At 35.8% G+C, this 21,590-nt stretch overlaps 5 protein-coding genes across 5 annotated transcripts; 4 read left to right on the forward strand and 1 right to left on the reverse strand.

The window, feature by feature from the left end:
- Nucleotides 1-756: 756 nt before the first annotated feature.
- crygm6 (crystallin, gamma M6) lies at nucleotides 757-1,611 on the forward strand. Its single transcript, XM_058788164.1, has 3 exons — nucleotides 757-780; nucleotides 923-1,165; nucleotides 1,336-1,611. Exons 1-3 carry the CDS (start codon nucleotides 766-768, stop codon nucleotides 1,609-1,611), a joined length of 534 nt encoding a protein of 177 aa, XP_058644147.1. The 5' UTR covers nucleotides 757-765.
- Nucleotides 1,612-3,519: 1,908 nt separating this feature from the next.
- Nucleotides 3,520-4,292, forward strand: LOC131547100 (gamma-crystallin M2-like). The gene is made up of 3 exons (XM_058787400.1): nucleotides 3,520-3,540; nucleotides 3,677-3,919; nucleotides 4,020-4,292. Exons 1-3 carry the CDS (start codon nucleotides 3,532-3,534, stop codon nucleotides 4,290-4,292), a joined length of 525 nt encoding a protein of 174 aa, XP_058643383.1. The 5' UTR covers nucleotides 3,520-3,531.
- Nucleotides 4,293-5,593: 1,301 nt separating this feature from the next.
- LOC131547099 (gamma-crystallin M1) lies at nucleotides 5,594-6,655 on the forward strand. The gene is made up of 3 exons (XM_058787399.1): nucleotides 5,594-5,602; nucleotides 5,773-6,024; nucleotides 6,175-6,655. Exons 1-3 carry the CDS (start codon nucleotides 5,594-5,596, stop codon nucleotides 6,448-6,450), a joined length of 537 nt encoding a protein of 178 aa, XP_058643382.1. The 3' UTR covers nucleotides 6,451-6,655.
- A 2,948-nt stretch (nucleotides 6,656-9,603) lies between these two features.
- LOC131547372 (gamma-crystallin M1-like) lies at nucleotides 9,604-10,692 on the forward strand. Its single transcript, XM_058787902.1, has 3 exons — nucleotides 9,604-9,612; nucleotides 10,013-10,264; nucleotides 10,417-10,692. Exons 1-3 carry the CDS (start codon nucleotides 9,604-9,606, stop codon nucleotides 10,690-10,692), a joined length of 537 nt encoding a protein of 178 aa, XP_058643885.1.
- Nucleotides 10,693-11,751: 1,059 nt separating this feature from the next.
- Nucleotides 11,752-15,715, reverse strand: LOC131546522 (E3 SUMO-protein ligase ZBED1-like). The gene is made up of 5 exons (XM_058786122.1): nucleotides 15,583-15,715; nucleotides 12,739-12,911; nucleotides 12,499-12,636; nucleotides 12,301-12,414; nucleotides 11,752-12,217 (listed from the first exon to the last, which is right to left on the reverse strand). The coding sequence occupies exons 1-5, from the start codon at nucleotides 15,713-15,715 to the stop codon at nucleotides 11,867-11,869; spliced, it is 909 nt and encodes a 302-aa protein (XP_058642105.1). The 3' UTR covers nucleotides 11,752-11,866.
- Nucleotides 15,716-21,590: the final 5,875 nt, after the last annotated feature.

Raw genomic sequence — 21,590 nt, forward strand, 5'->3', positions numbered from 1 at the left:
TCATGCAGGCTGCTTAGCAGTTTTTTAATATTTGTTTATTTTTAATGTAATATACACTGTTGTAAATCCACACACACCAAACTTAAAATTATTTGCTTCTATCACTTAACATAGGTCTGCCATGTTAAGCAACACAGGCAATCATGTTGAATAACAACTTACAGTATGCAGCCTTTATGCTTCAAACGCTCTTATATGTTACCTCAGAAATAAATGTTTATACATTTTAAATCTATAAATTTGCTTATTTTTGACTCATAGAATGTTTTACGTAATATTTGACAGTATATTATTCATAACGTATCTGTGTTTCTACTTATAGCAGACTAATTAAATACTACTGCTTTTTTTTATTTCATGTTACTCTTTTATGTTAGTTTATTGGTATTTTCAAATCATATATTGCACCTTTATCCAAACTTAAATGAACCATCCATTACTCAACTGATTCAGTTTAAGACCTGTTGCTTTTGCATTGATTCATTGTGCTGATTGCAGTCAGACTGAAGCTTCTGCAAGCAGGACGGGACGGGGTATTTTGATGAATATGGAAAAACTGCACCAGGGCCAAGCCAAACGTAATCAGATTGTTTCATTGATTCACCCCCCCCACCAAATTCTATCCCCTATTACTTTCTCCCTGGGCTAGATTTATTTGAATGACAATACTTTATGCTGTGCAATCACAGAGCAGCTTCTAGGTTTTATAAAAGACAGTGATAAACTGGATGCCAGTGTCGAGCAGTAGCCCTGCCAGATGCCAACATGACTATCGGAAAGGTAAGATGGCATCTCTCACTTTCATAGACTAATAGACTTACAATAGTTTTCAACTCTATAACATGAAGCCACTTTACAGCTGCAAGTTAACATTATTTTGTATATTGTATAGTAGATTTATCATACCTTTTATCTTTAACAGATCATCTTCTATGAGGACAGGAACTTTCAGGGCCGCTATCATGAGTGCAGCAGTGACTGTGCAGACCTGCACCCCTATTTTACCCAATGCAACTCCATCAAGGTAGAGAATGGGTGCTTCATGGTGTATGAGCACCCAAATTATATGGGACAGCAGTACTTCCTGCGGAAGGGCGAGTATTCTGACTGTCAGCGTATGATTGGCTTCAGTAACTGTATCAGATCATGTCGGATGATCCCCATGGTAAGTGATTTATGGGAATTAGCAAATAAACATTGTTAAAAAAACAGCCATGCACTAGTTCATCGGATCAAAGAAATAGGATGCTTTAGACTGCAGAAACACACTTTTGATCATCTTTGAAATAATAAATGTGTTGATTAAATATATCCCAAATCCATGTTTTCTTCCAGTATACTGGTAACTACAGAATGAGGCTATATGATCGGGCTGATATGGGAGGTCAGATGATAGAACTCACGGAAGACTGCCCTAACATCATGGACCGCTTCCATACATCTGACATCCACTCCTGTCATGTGATGGACGGTCACTGGCTTCTATATGAGCAGCCCAACTACAGGGGACGAACGTACTACCTTGGACCAGGTGAATACAGGAAGTACAGTGACTGGGGAGGAACGGCCCCAAGAATCGGGTCCCTCAGGCGAATAACCTCTTTCAACTAGACAACATGAATTGTGCGACAACATATGCACTAAATAAAATCTCTTGACTGAAACTTTTGCTTGTCTGCTTATTATTTCTGTTTTAGTGTTTTCATGTGAAATTAATAACAGAAAGTTTGGTTATTATTTCTGTTCTAGTGTTTCCATGCGAAATTAATAACAGAAAAAGTCAAGTGGTTAATCTATAACTATTTATTCCACATTTAATTTACTTATTAGTGACATTTTCTATCACAAATCTGGTTACCAGACTGGAAAACATGCATTGAAAGTTTGGTAAAGCAAAACTGAGAGCAAACTGTCTCTCACACTGTTTATGCTTTTGGCTGAACAATGCAGAGCTCAATCTGGATTAACTGCCCTCATTGTAGTTAAATCTATCACTGCCATGACTGTCAAAAAACAAAAAACAAAAGCAGCCCTGCTATTTAAAGGCACATTGACCTCAGAGAAATTAGAGGATGTTTTTAATCCACATGCATGTTTTAGTGGTACAAAGTGGCAATCAAATGCCAAATTACAAGAAAAAGTGAAAATACTAAGCTCCTAAACACATGTTCAGTGATGGACGTGCAGCTTAAAGCTCCCAAACACATGTTCAGTGATGGACGTGCAGCTTTATAATGAGAAGACGACTGAATGAGAAGACAAAATCGATCTTAATTAGGTCATTTGGATTTATAGCTAAAGTAAGTAATAAGTTGTGGTATAAATTGGATGGATACAGGTAAATTTCTGATCATTTGTTATGGCTGTTGTTTTTAATACAGGTTTTTGCTAATGTAACTTGATAGATGGCTATTCACCCATGTATGGCTTTGCGATGGTCTTTTTTTCCTGATATACTATATTTTTTATGATTTAAAAAAAAATTACATGCCATTTTGTGTAACTGATGAACACTGTTTGCACACATAGAGTCAAATTGTGCTTTCTGATATCACAAAAACATTAAATGATATACTGCTTGCTTGCTTTTTAAGGTGTATCTACAGTAAGAGGCTTATAAAAGATGGTTGTATTTATCTTCATCATTTTCCATTTAAACAATTTTACTGTAGCATTTTTGCCATTTTAAATAAGGCTATTTATATCTACACGTGCAAGAGATTTACAAAAAGCATATAAATAATGCATGTCCATAATGTTACAAAAACATGTTGGACAAACTTAGAATAGAATATTTCTACAATGAAACTGGTAACTTCTGCTTTTGCTGTCATATACTGTAGATAAACAAAACAATTTTTTGCACCTTTTACATGCCACAAAATATATATAAAAAAATTGTATCTGGACCTTTAACTGGACCTTTAGCTTGTGGCTAATACTGCACAATTCTGACTAAGAACTGAAACAAACCAGAAGTTTTACAAACAAATATGTATGGTTTTTCTAGAGCATGAAGTACATAAACATTTGACAGTTGAATATCAGAGACAGTTAAAGCAACATCCCCAAAACACAGCTGAGTTGACTCTGAATCTTTAAAAGTTTCTTTGAAATTTCTCCTGCAACATTTTTTTTTTCATATGTAAGAATTTATTGGAAAATTCAGTATGTCAGTGCAGTTGACAATGCTGTTGGGAATGGAATCTCAGTAACTGCTCCCTCTGTTGAACCACTTCTTTAATGCAAAAGGGATGTTCCATATTGTTCTGTGTGCATTGTGCTGTGAATGTGTGGGTGCCGTACCAGTCCTTTCCCTGGACCATGCAAGAGAAAACACCAAACATGTAATTATATATCCTTTTTCAAGTAAAATCCATATTTTTCAACCCAATATTGTGCTCTAACAAAAAGGTAAACATGTGCCAGTACCCTGACATATTCCTGTATTCATTTGAATAACAATACTTTGTTTGTCAAGAGGCAGTATAAAAAGCTTGGGAAGCATATGGAATCTCTCCAACGGAGACCATGGGCAAGGTAGGATTTTTGGCACCACTTTCATGACATTTACATTGAATTGCACCTCCCCTGTGTATGCTAAGCTTTGACGCAGATGGATTATTCTCCTAATCTCTGCACTAAAGCAAAGTGTTGATTTTGTTGGCTCTTTCAGATTGTTTTTTACGAGGACAAAAATTTTCAAGGTCGTAGTTATGAGTGCAGTAACGACTGCACAGACCTGCACACTTACTTCAGTCGCTGCAACTCCATCAGAGTAGAGAGTGGCTGTTTCATGATCTATGAACGTCCAAATTTTATGGGCCACCAGTATTTTATGAAACGTGGCGATTATACTGACTACCAGAGATGGATGGGCTTCAGTAGCTCTATTCGGTCCTGTCGCCTGATTCCAATGGTGAGCTTCACTGAATGTGCTGCTTTTGTGGAGATACTTATATTACGGTTTCTTTGACACCAGTGTACTGAATCATTCATTTGCGTCTTGACGTCAACAGTACAGGGGACCATACAGACTGAGGATCTATGAGAAGGCTGACTATGGAGGTCACATGATGGAATTCACAGACGACTGCCCCTGTGTGTCTGATCGTTTCCACCATCGACATGTGTACTCCTGTAATGTGATGAATGGCTACTGGATCTTCTATGAATATCCCAACTACAGAGGGAGGCAGTACTTCCTGAAACCTGGGGAATACAGGAGATACCGAGACTGGTGTGCTACCTGTGCCATTGTGGGCTCCTTCAGACGAGTCACTGATTATTAGCCATTCTGCTTGCACTTATTTATATGAACTGTTCATTTCCTGTTTATAAGCATAACTGTTTATAAACATTTTGATTTTTCACTTCTTGTGCCTGGACATAAAAAACAAACAGATAAAAATAAAATGATATTTGTAATAATAAAGTACTCCGATTTGACTGAATTCTCAGCACTAAATCAGTCTCTTATAACAGAATGAATTGGCTTTTTTTCACTTTCTGTATTTAATTATTTATTTATTTATTTATTTAACATTTTACACATTTTTACACAAATCTTGACTAAAAGCAATAATAACAACACAAAATTTATGTCAATATATAGCATATAGCAACAGAAATTATACAGGAAAACCTGGATTTTTCCATAAACTGCTCATAAAGTCTCACCTGATCTAAAGCCACTGCTTAAATAATACATAAGGGAAGAGCAGAAATAAATAACAGGTCTGTAAGATTAAAAAGATGAAGCATGAAAGGATGAGATTGTATTTTAAATGATATATCAAATGCTTGCAGCCTTGAACTAGGTAAAAGAAACACAATGCTGAATATTAGAGGTATATAAATAATGGATAATACCATTTCAAACATCTCAAACCTTAAATGCTAAATACTGTTTTTCAGATGTTCGATAATTTATTATTTTAATAGGACAAAAATACAATTTTACATGCTTAATTTAATACTTAAGTACCAGGTAAATTGAATTACTACCTGCAGTAACAATCCGGCTTGTAATGTCCATGTAAGTATGGAGGAAATAGAAAAAATAATTTTCCAGCGCAATGTTTAAATATGTGACAATAAATAAAATGTTTAGCACGTTTAATGATAAATAGCACATGCATAATTACAAAAAAACTGCAAATGCAAAGACACTAAAATGTTGTCAGTTAAAACATTTCTGATAATTAATTTGTGATTTGGTAACACACCTGTTATGTCTCTAGTTAGAGTCACATGCACTGAATGTTATACGTTCATATGAGACATACTTTGCACGAAGAACATTTATGTCACTTGTGAAACTGAAAGAACATTCTCTCTGGATTTGACTGAAGTTTTGCCTATACAGTAAAAGACAATGCACAAACAGCTGCCAGAGATGTATGGATGAAAACTATTGTTTCAGTTTACTGGACCACTTCAGCAGAAGTCATACTGCTTGATCAGCAGCTTTTGGCATTTGAATAACAACAAAATGTGGGCCCCTGGTTTTTGTATAAAAACCACCACCAAAGGCCATCAAAGTACAGCTGGTACAGTGAGCTGAAGCACTGAGAAACAACACACTACCACAATGGGCAAGGTAATAATGTTTGAAATAAGTATGCTTAATATTTGACTGAAAGTTTTAAGTTAATATTGCATCCAGTTTTTATTTTTGCTTAACTCTTTTAATACTAAAGATGAACATGATGCAGTCCAAAAGGCAATTAATTTATTTAAAATCAGATGAATTTTTAATCGCATCAACAGATCATCTTCTACGAGGACAGGAACTTCCAGGGGCGCAACTATGACTGCATGAGTGACTGCTCTGATATCTCCTCTTACCTGAGCCGCGTTGGTTCAATCAGGGTGGAGAGTGGTTGTTTCATGGTCTATGAGCGCAATGGCTTCATGGGAAACCAGTTTTTCCTGAAGAGGGGCGAGTACCATGACATACAGCGCATGATGAGTATGGGCATGATGTTCGACACTATCAGATCCTGCCGCATGATTCCTCCAGTACGGCTCTCACTTTCTTTATAGTGTTGTGTAGATTTAGTAATGTACTTCACTTTTTCCCCCCCAAAAAATAATAATATATCATGCATGCATTGCTGAGAATCTTCTTAATAATGAAAACATTCTAATGAATCTTTCCTTGTTTTACAGTACAGGGGATCCTACAGAATGAGGATCTACGAGAGGGACAACTTCGGAGGACAGATGTATGAGTTGATGGATGACTGTGACAACATCATGGACCGTTACCGTATGTCTGACTGCCAGTCCTGCCATGTGATGGACGGCCACTGGCTCATGTATGAGCAGCCCCACTACAGAGGCAGAATGGTCTACTTCAGACCTGGAGAGTACAGGAGCTTCAGAGATATGGGATACAGCAACATGAGATTCATGAGCATGAGGCGTATTACTGATATGTGTTAAAGTGCTAGAATATAGAAGGAAATAAAGTGTTATTTTCAGAACTAACTGTGGTGTCTTGTTTTATTGAATTACTGAATGGCTAACTTTTTTAAATGGTCATATCATGCTTCTTTTTTTTTTTTTTTTTTATAATTTAATATTTTCTTTTTTTTTTCTGTTAGATTTAATCACTTTTTTAACATATAGCCTAAATAAGTCACTTAGATTTGTTATACTAAAACATTCATAATTAAGGTTTGCATGACTGTTTTCCACCCTCTTTCTGAGCTTTAAAATTAATCAAGCCATTTTTTGTCTTTGAGAGCTTCAAGTAAATGACATATTCACATTTGAAAACAGAATCAGTGCTCTTCCTGGGTTTACGGGTTTGCTGTCAAATTCAGTAGGTCCAATCATTTCAGAAAACCCATTTTTCAACTTATTTTCAATCTTGTCAGACTAAGGAGGATGTTTTGAAAACAATTATAGTACTTGAATCTAGTTTGATGTAAAAGATTAAGGTAAATTAGGCTGTGCATTCTTTTTGTAATGTCCTCAATTATTATTATTATTATTATTTTTAGAAACCGAATAATCAAATGTAAAATAGCATTGCATAGTCTTCACTGTATGACTTAAATATAGAATAGTTATTTTTAAAACTACAAAGTAATTCAGTGAAGAGTAGTGAGTGATTTTCTCTCATTTATTTTCTTGGATTAACGTTACAGACACCAACAGCAGCTAGTAAATTAGGCACAGTCACTTTAAAAAACAATGCAGCCAATATAAGGATAGACTGGAGTTCTACCCGCCAGTGGAGTAAACCACATCACCATATTCCCTCATTATTTACATTATGTTGAGTATTTCTTTACTTTTTGGCTGATCTGACATACTTCCTAATATGTATTAGGTGAAAAGGTGAAAAGATTATTCTATCCAAATTCACAGTATTCATAAAAATGTTCTAAAGTGCGCATCCAATGGACACTTTACTATCCCATGAGGCCATGGGAGATGATTTGTGAATGACAGTGTACTGACACAACTGCCTTTGAAGGATACATCAAGGCACGTCTGAATCCGGTGTTAGCTTCACTTCCTGTCTCTTGAGATGCCTTCATCTGATAAATTTTTGAAGGCAGCAAAGATACATCCTTCACTGCCGTTGATATCCCACAATCATGACATGCCATCCATTCTGTGACAGCTGAGCTAAAGAGTAAAGATGGTGTCTCAAAGTTGCAGTGTAAATGTATGTTTCTGACTGCCTTTTTCCACTTCTGATGTTATTTCTAGCAAAAAATGAGCATTATAGTAATTAAATATTTGCATAGTTATCAATAGTTTGCTCTATTTTGTTGTAGATCATAAAACCTTTATGCTGCCTCAGAAGCCCATCCAAAATCAATTTCATGAGGTGCCTTTGTGCACAAATGCTGCCTGCAAAGTCATTGCCTGATGAAGCAGCAAGGCAACAAGTCAGCAGACTAAGCTTTTGGATGCAACCAATTGACTCTGGTAGGTCACATGACAATGACTTGACAAATGTAGTGTGTCCACATTACATTCATACACACATTCATACTATATAGAACATACCTTTTTAACAGTTACAAAGTAATTACATTTTCAGAAGAGTTACCAAGAGTATGTGATTTTGAAAATGTGCCAAGCTTTAGAGGACGATTTCTGTCAACTGGTGGAAAACAAACACTTTTCTAATGAAAATAACATGACATTACTGTTATAACCAGTAGATGGCTGCAGAGGATTACTCAGCTAATTTGCCATAATTATTTTCACTTTTTGCTTTTGGTTTATAAAAAATATTATAACAACTTTCACTTTTATTATACAAAGGTATGAAGTATAGCAAGTGCAGGAAAAGTCATTAAATCGCATGGCATTTATATGAAGGGAACATTTATTTTTAAAAATAAACCCAGACCCCAACAGTTATTTATAAGTGTTAAACAAACACAACGGTTAGAAATTTGACATTCAAACTTTTATTAGCTAATCACAAACATCAGCCAGTCAGCAAACAATCAGCAAACATTCTTATTAATTATTCAGCAATACAAATAGTTTACATAATTGTGTTTTATTATATGTGATCCCATGAAATTTAAATTAATCAGATTGGGTTTGATATGAGAGCGAATAGAGGAAATGAGATTCTGTCCGGTGTGAACTTCAATGAGGACTTGAGACAGACTGCTTCAAGTTTCAGCGAAGAACTTTATAAGCACTCACTGCTCTTGACTGAATAACTTTTGTAGCTTTAATTGTAAGGACTTATCTGTATTTATTCATATAGTGAAGAAGATCCAGTGTTATTTTACATTTGATTATTTCATTGAATTGTTATATTTTACAGTTTGTCAACTGATATAATGATGGACTTAAGTGTAATAAGTTGAGCTGATCTAAATCCTTAATTGCTCAATATTGTTATTCGGTTGTTCGAGTACCATATTTATTATTTTTATTAAAATCTATATTTAATAGAGAAATACAACTTTTGCATGATTAATTTAATGCTCATCTACCAGGTAAATTGAATTACTTCCTGCAGGAGCGATCCTGCTTGTAATGCGCATGCAAGTAGCCTATACGGAGGAAACTGAATTTTCTAGAGCATCATTTAAATATGTGACAATAAGTAAAATGTTTCGCACATTTACTGAAAAATAGCACATACATTATTTAAAGAAATTATTTAAAGTAAATTCGAGGACACTGAATTTTTTTTTCAGTTACACATTTCTGATAAATTTGTGATTTGGTAGCACACTTGTTTTGTCTGTAGTTGGAGTGCATCAGCAATAAGAGAAAAACTATCCATCACATTTTATCTCTGTCATGTGAATATGGTCATTATGTCATTTGTGATATTGAAAGAACATTCGCTCTGGATTTGACTATAGTTTTGCCAATACTGTAAAAGACAATGCATGAAAAGCTGCCAGAGATGTATGGATGAAAACTATTGTTTCAGTTTACTGGACCACTTCAGCAGAAGTCATACTGCTTGATCAGCAGCTTTTGCATTTGAATAACAACAAAATGTGGGTCACTGGTTTTTGTATAAAAACCACCACCAAAGGCCATCAAAGTACAGCTGGTACAGTGAGCTGAAGCACTGAGAAACAACACACTACCACAATGGGCAAGGTAATAATGTTTGAAATTAGTATGCTTGATATTTCATTGAAAGCTTTTGGCTAATATTGCATCCAGTTTGTATTTTGCTTAAAGGGGTATTTCACCCAAAATTGAAAATTCTGAAATCATTTGCTTACCCTCAAGTTGTTCCAATCCTGTATAAGGTTTCTTCTGTTGAACACAAGAAGATATTTTGAAGAATGTTGGTAACAGTTGATGGTAGCCATTGGAACACTATAGAAGTCAATGAATGACAATGGCTACCATTTGGTTACTGTTTGGAATTTTCATTTTTGGGTGAACTATCCCTTTAACTCTTTTAGTGGCTAATAAAAAAACATGATGCAGTTGAGATCTATATGGCAATGAATTTATTTAAAATCAGCTGAATTTTTAATCCCATCAACAGATCATCTTCTACGAGGACAGGAACTTCCAGGGGCGCAACTATGACTGCATGAGCGACTGCTCTGATATCTCCTCTTACCTGAGCCGCGTTGGTTCAATCAGGGTGGAGAGTGGTTGTTTCATGGTCTATGAGCGCAATGGCTTCACGGGAAACCAGTTCTTCCTGAGGAGGGGCGAGTACCATGACATACAGCGCATGATGAGTATGGGCATGATGTTCGACACTATCAGATCCTGCCGCATGATTCCTCCAGTACGGCTCTTACTTTTTTTTTTTTTTTACAGTGTTGTGTTGATTTAGTAATGCACTTTGCTTATTTTTGATATTATACTATACTGTGCATGCATTTCTGAGAAACTGCTAAATAATGAAGAAATTCTAATGAATATTTCCTTGTTTTACAGTACAGAGGATCCTTCAGAATGAGGATCTACGAGAGGGACAACTTCGGAGGACAGATGTATGAGTTGATGGATGACTGTGACAACATCATGGAACGTTTCCGTATGACTGACTGCCAGTCCTGCCATGTGATGGATGGCCACTGGCTCATGTATGAGCAGCCCCACTACAGAGGCAGGATGGTCTACTTCAGACCTGGAGAGTACAGGAGCTTCAGAGATATGGGATACAGCAACATGAGATTCGTGAGCATGAGGCGTATCACTGATATGTGTTAAACTGCTAGAATGTAGAATTAAATAAAAGGTTATTTTCAGAACTAACTGTGGTGTCTATTGCTTTATTGGCTAATTTTTTTAAATGGTCAATGCATTTTTAAAAATAACTGAATACCCTTTTTTTCCCTTCGATTTAATACCTTTTTTTAAATGTAAATAAGTTACTTGAATTTGTTAGACTAAAAATATTGGTAACACTTTAGAATACTGTTCCGTCGTTAATTAATAACTACACAGGAACACATGGCTAATGCACTATTAACATTGTAGTAACTACTATTAACTAACAAGAAACTGATTAATGATTTATTAAGTAATAGCGCTAAGTTGAAAATTGGTAGTTCACTATTAGCTAACCAATAACTAAAAATTTTTATCTATAAAAATTTATAAAAATCTAAGAACTACTTTATACAGGTTCATAATTAATGTGAATTATGCATAATGAATAATTAATTCTAAAATGAAGATCATGGTAACCCACTAGTAATGACTCAAGTATTAGCAAATCCTTCTAAATGAACTACTAATTACTTGGATCAGTATTCTAAAGTGAAAATCATCATAATTTCCTAATATTGACTGATGCCATTGTGAGCTTTTGAGATATATGTAAGGTTTTGGATAGTAATGACTCAAGTGTCACTACATCCTTCTGAAGAAACTACTAATTATTTGGATCAGTATTCTAAAGTGAAGATCACTGTAACACACTAGTAATGATTTAAGTGTTACCAAATCTAGCAAAATGAATTACTAACCAGGACCTTACAAAAACCTCAAAAGGTTACAATGACTTCAGTAATTACTAGGGAGTTATCACGATCTTCACTTTAGAATACTGATCCAAATAATTAGTAATTCCTTCTGAAGAATTTGGTAATACTTGGGTCATTACTAGTGGGTTTCCATGACCTTTACTTTAGAATGAATTATACATTATGTATTCTGTGCAATAACAAACACATTTATTTCAGTGAAAAAAAAATGTCCAAACCTCTTAATTTCAACATTTTTATTTATTTATTTATAAATATTACACACTAGACAAACCGTCCCTACAACCTGATGGCTGTCACAAATAAAATGTAAAAAAAAATTAAACAAATGATCAATGAACATTAAGTTCAATAAACCATTTCATATTGAAAAAAAAAAAAACTAACTAACTAATCTAGCAATTCTTTTTGAGAAAAATCAGCATGTCAACTCTCTCAGGTAAGAGCCGTGCCCGTTCCACACTCACTGTGTCCCCCGCTGTCGAGAACACCCGCTCTGAGGGTGTAAAAGAGGCCTGGACACAGAGATACCTTTTTGCCAATCTGGCCAGCATTGGCATTTGGTCCCTCTTCTGCCACCACCACAGGATAGGATCCACTGAGCTTAGGACTGTCGGAAAGCTCCGGTACACTTGTATCTCTTTCTTAGCCTTTTCAGTGACTGAGGGGCCTCTGACGTCCATCTTCACCCTTTCCAGGACCAGCAGGGCCTGGTCTTCATCTTTAAAGAGCTCCCCAAGAGCTGTCTTCAAATATAAAAAGGCCTCATGATAATTCATCAAGCATTATGTGATCAATACAAGCATGTCAGTAATAATGTCGATCTTACATGTGCTGTTGCTGCTGCTGGTTTTCTGTCTTCTGTGAACCGATGATCCTGCTCCTCCTCTTCCTCCTGCTGCAGCAGCTCTTCTCCTTTTTCCTCCTGGGTCACTTCTCCACCCTTTAATAAAGCATACACAATACTAAGTTAAAACAATACGTATAGAATAGAACACATAAGTCTACTTTATAATCAGGAACAAACCTTGTTTCTGCTTGCAAATGTGACCGCTTCTTTCTCTAAGGGGGCCCAAACAGCCTCATGCTGAACCTTGGATTTGAATCGAACATCCAGGGCTGTAGCCTCCTCAAGAAACCGTTGAAGGTCATAATTTCTTTCATACTAACAAGATTAAACATTTTAAAAATGTTGATAATGCATTTTCATTTTGAATAAACCACACAAGTGAATGAACTACTAAATGATTATAAATGAGATACATACCGTGTACCGTGGAGAGAGATCTGTCCAGACCTTCTCCTTGATAGCTCTCTTGAAGGCAGAATCATCTTCCTCCACCTTAAACTTCTTCTTGAGTTTGTCCAGGATGGGGAGGATCTGCCCTGCAGTGGCACTCTTGTCAGATGACACACAGAGCGTAGAGTTGTAAAGGACACCTCATGGTGTCGATGAAGTCCTCACACTTCCTCATGTCATCATCTGACACTCTCTCCAGTCTGAGAGCTGTCAATGAAGGCAAGAGTGTAAATAACATGACTTATGAGTTGACAACGACAATAATAATTATATTTCAAAAATATATTATGCAAAAGTAAAACCCTATATTACTTAAATGGTATTTTTCAATCTGGGGCCTATTTTTCCCGGCTTTACTTTGAAAATATTCTGCTCACTAAAATTACCCTACATTAGGCCTGCATTTAGGAACAGGTATTTTTTTTAGGCATGCGTTTACCTCAGTAACTGTAAGTCATTTATATAAATATTCTTGGCATTATGCCAGAGCTACCTTGGTCGCTGTTTGCCATTGTCTGTGATGTTTGTATACTGTAGTTTATTGCATTCAAAGTTTGACTTGAGAGGGCATTCATGTTCAATTTGTTAACTAGGAAACTAGTACAATTAACTCCGATAGCATGTGAAGGCAGCATTAACTCACACTAGTAAAAATGCTACATTAACGTCAAACAACTCAGTCAAAATGTCGTTTTCTCCAACAACAATTTATCAAATTAGTTGGTTAATTAATTACCTGAAGATGTTGAAGTTGTCGTCGAAATCGATGCGTCACTTAATGTTTCGTCCATGGATTCAACACTGGATGCAGCTGCTGGAGTGACTTTTTCCGTTTTGCGGGAGATTAGGCTACCAAATACAGTACACTCTTGGGCTTTTAAATAAATCTTGTATTTGATTAGGTGCTTCCTGAGGTTAGATGTGTTGCCACGGCCAGCCTTGCATTTAGTCTTACAAATATTGCAAATAGAATTGTCTGCATCTTGTTTTGTATAATGTAACCACACTCCGGAACGTTTTCGATCAGCCATCATCATTGCCCTGCGTGTTGTGTTAGAAGAAGTTGCAAGGGTCACGTCATGTCATGTCACATGGTCTCTCGCTCTCTCTTTCTCTAATGTACATTACTCTCTCACCCATGCGTTCTCAAGTACTGAAATTTAGCACCGATTGATTTAATGTGAATCGGTACTCGGTAGTACCGACATAATTCGGTCGGTGCCCCTAAAAGTACAGAGTTCGGTACCCAACCCTAATGTCAACACAAAATGGCTGACCTTGACCTCTGAATCAGTCAGTAGTGAATCTGCTCATGTAAAGCTACAGCCAATCATTTAATGTAACTACATTCAAATCATTTAATTAAGACACTGAAATATTTTAATATTTAAATGTATCTTTTTAAATGCTTTGCATTGTGCAAAATTATCACAAATTAATACTGATGCTTTATTTTCTATTGGTATGCCTCCTCGTTTACAGTTGGAGCAATGATGTGAACATGAGCTCCATCAATGACTCCAACAACTCCAGGAAAGCCCACAATCCTCAAAAAAGTGGCTTGTTTTTGCAATATGGTTTGGCGGTCAGTTGGAAAGTCAATAAACTGCCATATAGTAGTGGCCAAAAGTGATGTGCAGCCTAGAAAATTTGACACATTCACCTTTAATTAAAAAAAAAAAGTTCAAGATTTTGTAAGCATATTGCATTTGCAGTTGCTTAGAGTCAGTTGTTTTATTTGTGATAATAATGCAATGAAACATGCCAAATTGTGCGCTCATAATTGTCGGCCATGCTGGCATACAAAGAGGACCAATGAAATGTTAATAACTTATATTGTAGTTAGTGTGCCGATGTTGCCAATTTAGTGATTTTATCTCTAGATTTAGTGACTTCCTCACCCCTTTAGAGACTTTTTTTTCAAAAGCCTAGCAACAAAATCAATTTCTTGGACAAACCTTATCTACAATCCGAGACTCTACCATGATGTCATGAAGGCGAGTTAACTGATCTACAGTATATAAATATAAATGTAGATCAGTGAACTCACCTTTATTAGGTCATCTAGCAACATTAAGTGACCAGTTTTAGCTACTTTCAATTGAAAGCAGTTTTTTTTTTTTTTTTTTTAATGGTTTAAGTGAAATGTGGTGTCATACATTTTTTTTTTTTTTTTTTTAAATCCACACATCACTTTTGGCCACTGTTTTGTTTTGTGGGGTTAGTGCCACAATATGTGAGACCCTGCTTACTGTGTCATCACTGGTGCATTGCTGCATTTTTCACATTTTCCAGCCAAAAATATGCCATTACTACTTTCATTTCTGCAGTTAGAGCATTGATTTGTAGAGTAGAAGTTATTAAATTTTTTACTTTGTCAGTAACAAAAAAACTATGACTATCATAACAATCAAGTTTGTATCGTTTTATCAACTCCATATCATCATATACTGTAACTCCAATACATCATATCTTCATTGGAAAGTGTGTGTCTCCTCCTCTTTGCTGCCATCTTGTTACTCCTAACTAGTTTAGGAGACCTCTCCAGCTCTCTTAAGACTAAAATTTTACCCTGAGCGGCTTTATACATACGGCCCCAGATCTCAATGGGGAAAAATATCATGCTGGATATCTGTACTGATTTGGACTGGGTAATGTGTTTAGAACTAAAGGATGCCACATCGTTTGATGGAAAACAAAGTGAAAAAATTATGCAGCAGGTCAGTCCATTTTGCTGAAATTTCACTGCAGCAACTCAAAATGGTAATCCGTAATTTGTATGGCCCCCACGTGCTTGTATGCATGCCTGACAATGTTGGTGGATGCTCCTAATGAGACAACGGATGGTGTCCTGGGGTATTTCCTCCCAGATCTGGACCAGGGCATCACTGAGCTCCTGGACATTCTGAGGTGCATCCTGGCGGTGTCGGATGGCCCGAAACATAATGTCCCAGAGGTGTTCTATTGGATTTAGGTCAGGTGAGCGTGGGGGCCATTCAATGGTATCAATTCCTTCATCCTTCAGGAACTGCCTGCATACTCTCACCACATGAGGCCGGGCATTGTCGTGCACCAGGAAGAACCAATGGGTCCAAAGAATTAATCCTGATACCTAATGGCAGTCAGGGTGCCATTGTCTAGCCTGTAGAGGTCTGTGCGTCCCTTCATGGATATGCCTCCCCAGACCATCACTGACCCACCACCAAACCGGTTATGCTGAACGATGTTACAGGCAGCATAACATTCTCCATGGCTTCTCCAGACCCTTTCACATCTGTCATATGTGCTCAGGGTGAACCTGCTCTCATCTGTGAAAAGCACAGGGCCCCAGTGGCGGACCTGCCAATTCTGGTGTTCAATGGCAAATGCCAATCAATCGGGGGTGGGGGGTGGCGCTCTGGAGGCCTCAAGGGACAGGGTGACAGGACAGACGGCTTCCAGGGTGGAGTCCATTCCTGGACCCACGGTGGAGCAGGGAGCTATGTTGTATGTTGTGGACCCATCAAAATAAAATGTTAGAAGTTATTAAGCAGACAGTCTACTAACACTCTAATGACTGCTAGTTGACATGTAGTTGCAAAGTTACTTACTGTTAGTAGAATGTCTAAAGTGGACTATCGAAATAAAGTGTTACCAAAAGTGTTTCTTTAATTTTTTGTGCAGTGTACAATTGATAAATCTATGTCTGAGGGAGATTACCATGTACCGACCTGAGAGTGTTCCTTTGATAATATTTCAGAAATTATGTATGTTTTCTATTATCTGCTTAGAATCAGAACTAGCAAGCCCAAATTAATAAATTAAAACAATTTTTTGATCTACTTGGTCAAGCGGGTTTACAAAATCATGATTCATCTAGAAAATAATTATCAGAAAAATGAGTATCAAAATATGTGGACACTTCTTTTTGATGCAGAGCCAGAGTCTAAATGCTCCTGTTTGAAGGTGTTAGTGCAAAATGCGACAGTTTTGTTGTATGTGAAAACAAATTTCCATATTCCAAACCTAAAGGAGATGTCTAATGCTATTTCATGCATTCTGACTTATTTACACTGCTAAAGAGTTGGATTCTCATGCTAAATAGTTGGATGTATGGAGTATTTCTGTGCCAAACACACTCCTTCAGGATTTGTATACATTTCGGAAAGTTTTTTTCAAGTATGGCCCTGTATGACATCATGAAGGGTGGAATTACTTTTATGGGCACTTCTCCGGGAAGATCATGCGCAGACATCAACCAGAGCGAGAACAAGAGCATGCCCATCAACCTGCTTCATTCGGGTTGTGGAAGTTGTTTGGATCCGGTTCTAGATTGAATATATATGGCTGGATCTGGTTTTTAGCCATAGTTAATTTAAGTCAAAGTTTTTGTTCCTTTTTTATTTATGTCAGTGTCACAGCTTGCAGATGATCGCTACGCAAAAACTTTGCATGTTAATGACGCTTTTGCTTCGCCCACGGCATGCCTCCAGGAGCTCAACTGTTTTCGGAGAGAAGCGTAAAGCTGTTATTTTTTTCTCGGTTTACACTTAGCTTTTTTTCTGTTCTTTGGTAGTTCTTTTCTGTTGTCTTTTTAATAGAGGATAACACAATTCCTTCAAGATGTCATCGTGCCATTAGTCATTTTTCAGAAATAATGAGCATGCATATTCGACGAAGAAATTGGTAAAAATTAATGTTGCTCATATATTTTAGGTCTGTGCGCTTTTTCCTTCAGAGATGAAATTGATTCCTGCTTGAATATGATGATACTGATCATGCAATAAAAAGGTTTAGACAACTACTTTAGGTAGCAAACTGGAAGAAGAGAATTGCAGAGAAAAGATATGTTTTTGTGTGTGTAATTATATTGTTTAAGTTACAGTACATATGCATACATACACATTGGTTTTCGGTTGTTGTTGTTTTTTTTGTTTGTTTTTTATTATTATTTATTTATTTTTTTACAACTGAACAAAAAGCGTTGTTCATTAAAATAGCAAAATAAGGTTTCACATCAGGAATCAACTCTGAACCTATGATGCATTAGGCCTATGTTGACTAGGCTACTCCCTCTGGTGTTCAAACATTTTGTTGCTCAAAGACATGAAAAAGCATGATCATCCAAGATCCATTTTTGCATATCCACAATACTAATTATCAGTCGTTGTTGTTGTTGTTTTTTTTAACTATGATATATTGTGGTACTATGTATTGTTACATCTCTGTATTTTCAACACTTTATATTTCAGAAAATCAAAATAATGAGACAAAGGGGTCAATTTGAAAACGTTTTCTTGTGAATTTTGAAGGAAACAATCGGCAAAAATCCATCTTAAAATAGTCAAAGGATAGGTGAAAAGGAAGATGACTATTCATAACTTCGAGCTTGAGAGCATTGTAATTGGTGAGTGATTTTATGTGTAATTTCTTATAAAATCACATTAAATTTAGAAATAGTTTGTAGTGCACATGTTCAGGATTTATGGAAGATTGTGTTGTTAACATATAGAATGAATGGAGTTTTTTAATGTACAGAAAGAAAAGCAAATCTATCTTTAATTGTGCCTGTTTATTATTATGTTATTATTATGTTATTTATATTTTTGTGATGGACTTTTCTGTTCAGCGCTCCAGTAAATTAACACAATTCATTAACACAATTCACAATTCTGCCACTACATGAACCTAGAGTAGCAGAGGTTTAGATACAGAGTGGAGCACTACACCAATACACACATTTGATTAATATATTTTAGAATAGTTCGAAGGAGTCTTGAGACCACATGCACTACATTAATATATAATAAATTACACTCTGTGACTGTAGTACAGGTGACCTTGTGTGCCCATAATTTTCATTGATGAGATTTGGGATTGAAGTTTAAATGTTGTTTGATGAGGACAGAAATCACTAGAGTGATGTTTTCTTATAAAGTGTGTTGAACTGGTATAGATGGAGGCTTTTGGTGAGAAACAGGCGAGAGGTCAGAACCTGGTGAAGACCTGTGGTGTTCTGTTTTTCACCTTAAAGTTACTGAAGATAAAACATCTAACATAGAATTTGCACTGTTGCTTTTTTTTTAATGCTTTATTGTCAACAATAGCATGTACAATGATTTATCCCACTGTATAACAAAGAACATTTCACATGAATGAACAAGAAGGAACAAGGAAACAGAAAAAAAAAGAATAAATAAAAAAAGAGGAGAGAGGGTACATAAGCATCAGTTTACAGACAAATATCTATTATAGATATATTTACAATTCCATAGGATGTTACAATGCAATTTTAATACAGAAAATGTACTTTTCAGGTAAACACCATTAAATAATTTTTATGTGAAAATTTTAGAGGAGGAGCATAATTAATCATTTTAATTGCTTTACTATTTTTAGATTTTGACATCACATCTATATGCATTTTAATCTCTTTTTCAAGCACTATAAAAAGATGTTTGCCCTTTGTAAACTTGCATTTATGAATGTGAAATTTACATAAAAATAAAATGTATAATTATAAATGTTTTTAAAATATTATCAGCAATGAAAACCTCCACATTATTCCAAAAATGCTGGGTATATTGACAGGACCAAAGCAAATGAGAATTTGTTTCAGTTGAACATTCACAAAAAAAAGCATTTTAAATCAATATCTATAATTTTACATTCTTGTAGAAACATTTTTTGTTAGGATAAACTCTATGAATTAACTTATGAGATTTCCTTAACCCTATTTGTAAGGAGGAATTTTTGAAGTAATGGCCAATTTACATGATTAAAGATATTGTTCCAGTAAAAAAATAACAGAAGGCGTAGAAATAAACTTTTTCAAAAACAACAATCTGATTTTATAGTTGTTAGGCTTTAACCCAGAGAAAAAGATTTTGTTCAGGTGTAAGAGGACAGACAGAAAGTCCCGAAGTATATATACTGCTTTTGAACAGCATATATATATACCTGCAGGTATAGCCTTAGTAAGCACCTTGAATTCTTTTAATGTAATAGGCATTTTGTAACTTGCGATAAAGTCTGCAAATTTAAATAAAGTTCCTTCATTGTTCAATAACTGACTCACTAATAACAACCCATTACTAAACCAATTGTGAAAAAATTTATTTCCATACAAAATATTGGCATTATTCCAGATAAAAAACTTTGAGGAGAAAAGTCGTGTTTATAAATAAGACTCCAGGAAGCAAGTACTTGTTGGTAAAATTTAGAGAGTTTGATTGAAACTTTTCCTATTTTATAATTACACGTTAAAAGAAATTCTAAGCCACCCACATGAGAGAAAATAAACTGAGGAATTATATTCCATACAGATGAAGGATTTTGAAGATATTGTCTTAGCCAATTTATTTTGAAATTACTGTTTAGAGAGCTAAAATCAGTCAAATTCAGACCGCCTTTATCATATCAATTCAGTATTACTGATTTCTTAATATAATGAATCTTGTTTTTCCACAGAAATGTTGTCAACATGCCATCAATTAGTTTACATGTGTGTTTGTCAACAGAGATCGATTGAGCAGCATATGATAATCGAGAAATGCCTTCTACTTTAGTTAGCAGAACTCTGCCTTTGAGTGATAAATATCTTTGTAACCAGTTCAACACCTTACGAAGGGGCATCTAATTTTATCGTCTTTGATTATTTTTTTTACTCCCAAATAGGTAAAATTCTCTCTTACAGGAATATTTCAAATTAAGGATTCCGAACAATTACCAACTGGAAGTAGCTCACATTTGTTAACATCAAGGCGAAGACCTGAGGATTTAGAAAAGGGCTTAAGAGTCTCTAATGCTACAGCAAACTGAGAGGCATCCTTCAAAAACAAGGAAAAAGAAACAGCTATCAGAAACAGATACGGCGAGATTGGGCATCCCTGCCTGACTCCCCGATTCAGAGTAAATCTAGGAGAGCTAATAGAGCTATAGAGAATGAGAATGTGACGTAACTTATACGCTGCCGCCATCTTAGCAGGATTCCGTTGTTTGTTTACAGTCTATGGTTGGTTGTTTGTTGCTGTCGAGTTCTGTTGATTTTGTTTTCGCGATGCCTGGAAACTGCTGTTGTGTGAAAAACTGCCATAGCAGGTCACACGACCTTCGTGGAGACAAAATCCACAATTTTATTAGGTTTTTCAAGTTTCCAACATGGAAAAGGCATGAAGGAGAGCATGTTGCTGATGTGACTAGAAGACGCCGGATGGCTTGAATGACAATGAATAACAAACTATTAAAATAATAAAACATAACCTTTTTTCAAATAATTGTTTTATTATTTTAATAGTTTGTTTGACTTTGGACACCAAATGTACCTGCAATTACAGAATCATCCATATGTACAAGCTCCCATCACCCAACATAGTAACCAGTCTATGATTCAGTTAGCAGTTTTTTTTTTTTTTACAATAATAAGCATTAGAACTTTAAAAAGCATAATAAAAGTGGAGTGCAACCTTGGCAAGTATGACTGAGCTCTCGCAGTTTACAGGTTTGTAAGTCTTGCACCCAGCCGCAGCAGAATTGTTGATAAGCTTCTAATGATTTAAAGTTTCTAAACTCTTGCATTGTGTAGGCACTAATGCCATAAACCAGGTAATTGACGATGTCAGGGTATGTGAGAGGTGGTAGTGTTTCTGGGTTTTTCGTCCATTCTGTAACTTAACTGGCAGGTCGTACGGGTCGATGTTATTAATGTCAAACAGTTTCTCTAAATAACGCTGTTTAGCGGTGTTGTTTAGTTTCTCCCGATATAACCCCTTTACTTTCTCTTTTTCCTTCTCCATTTCTTCCAACAAAACTGCGCAGTATCTCAAAAATTTAATTATTAA

This window comes from Onychostoma macrolepis, chromosome 09 (genome assembly GCF_012432095.1).
Source record: "Onychostoma macrolepis isolate SWU-2019 chromosome 09, ASM1243209v1, whole genome shotgun sequence".
Classification (NCBI taxonomy): Eukaryota; Metazoa; Chordata; class Actinopteri; order Cypriniformes; family Cyprinidae; genus Onychostoma; species Onychostoma macrolepis.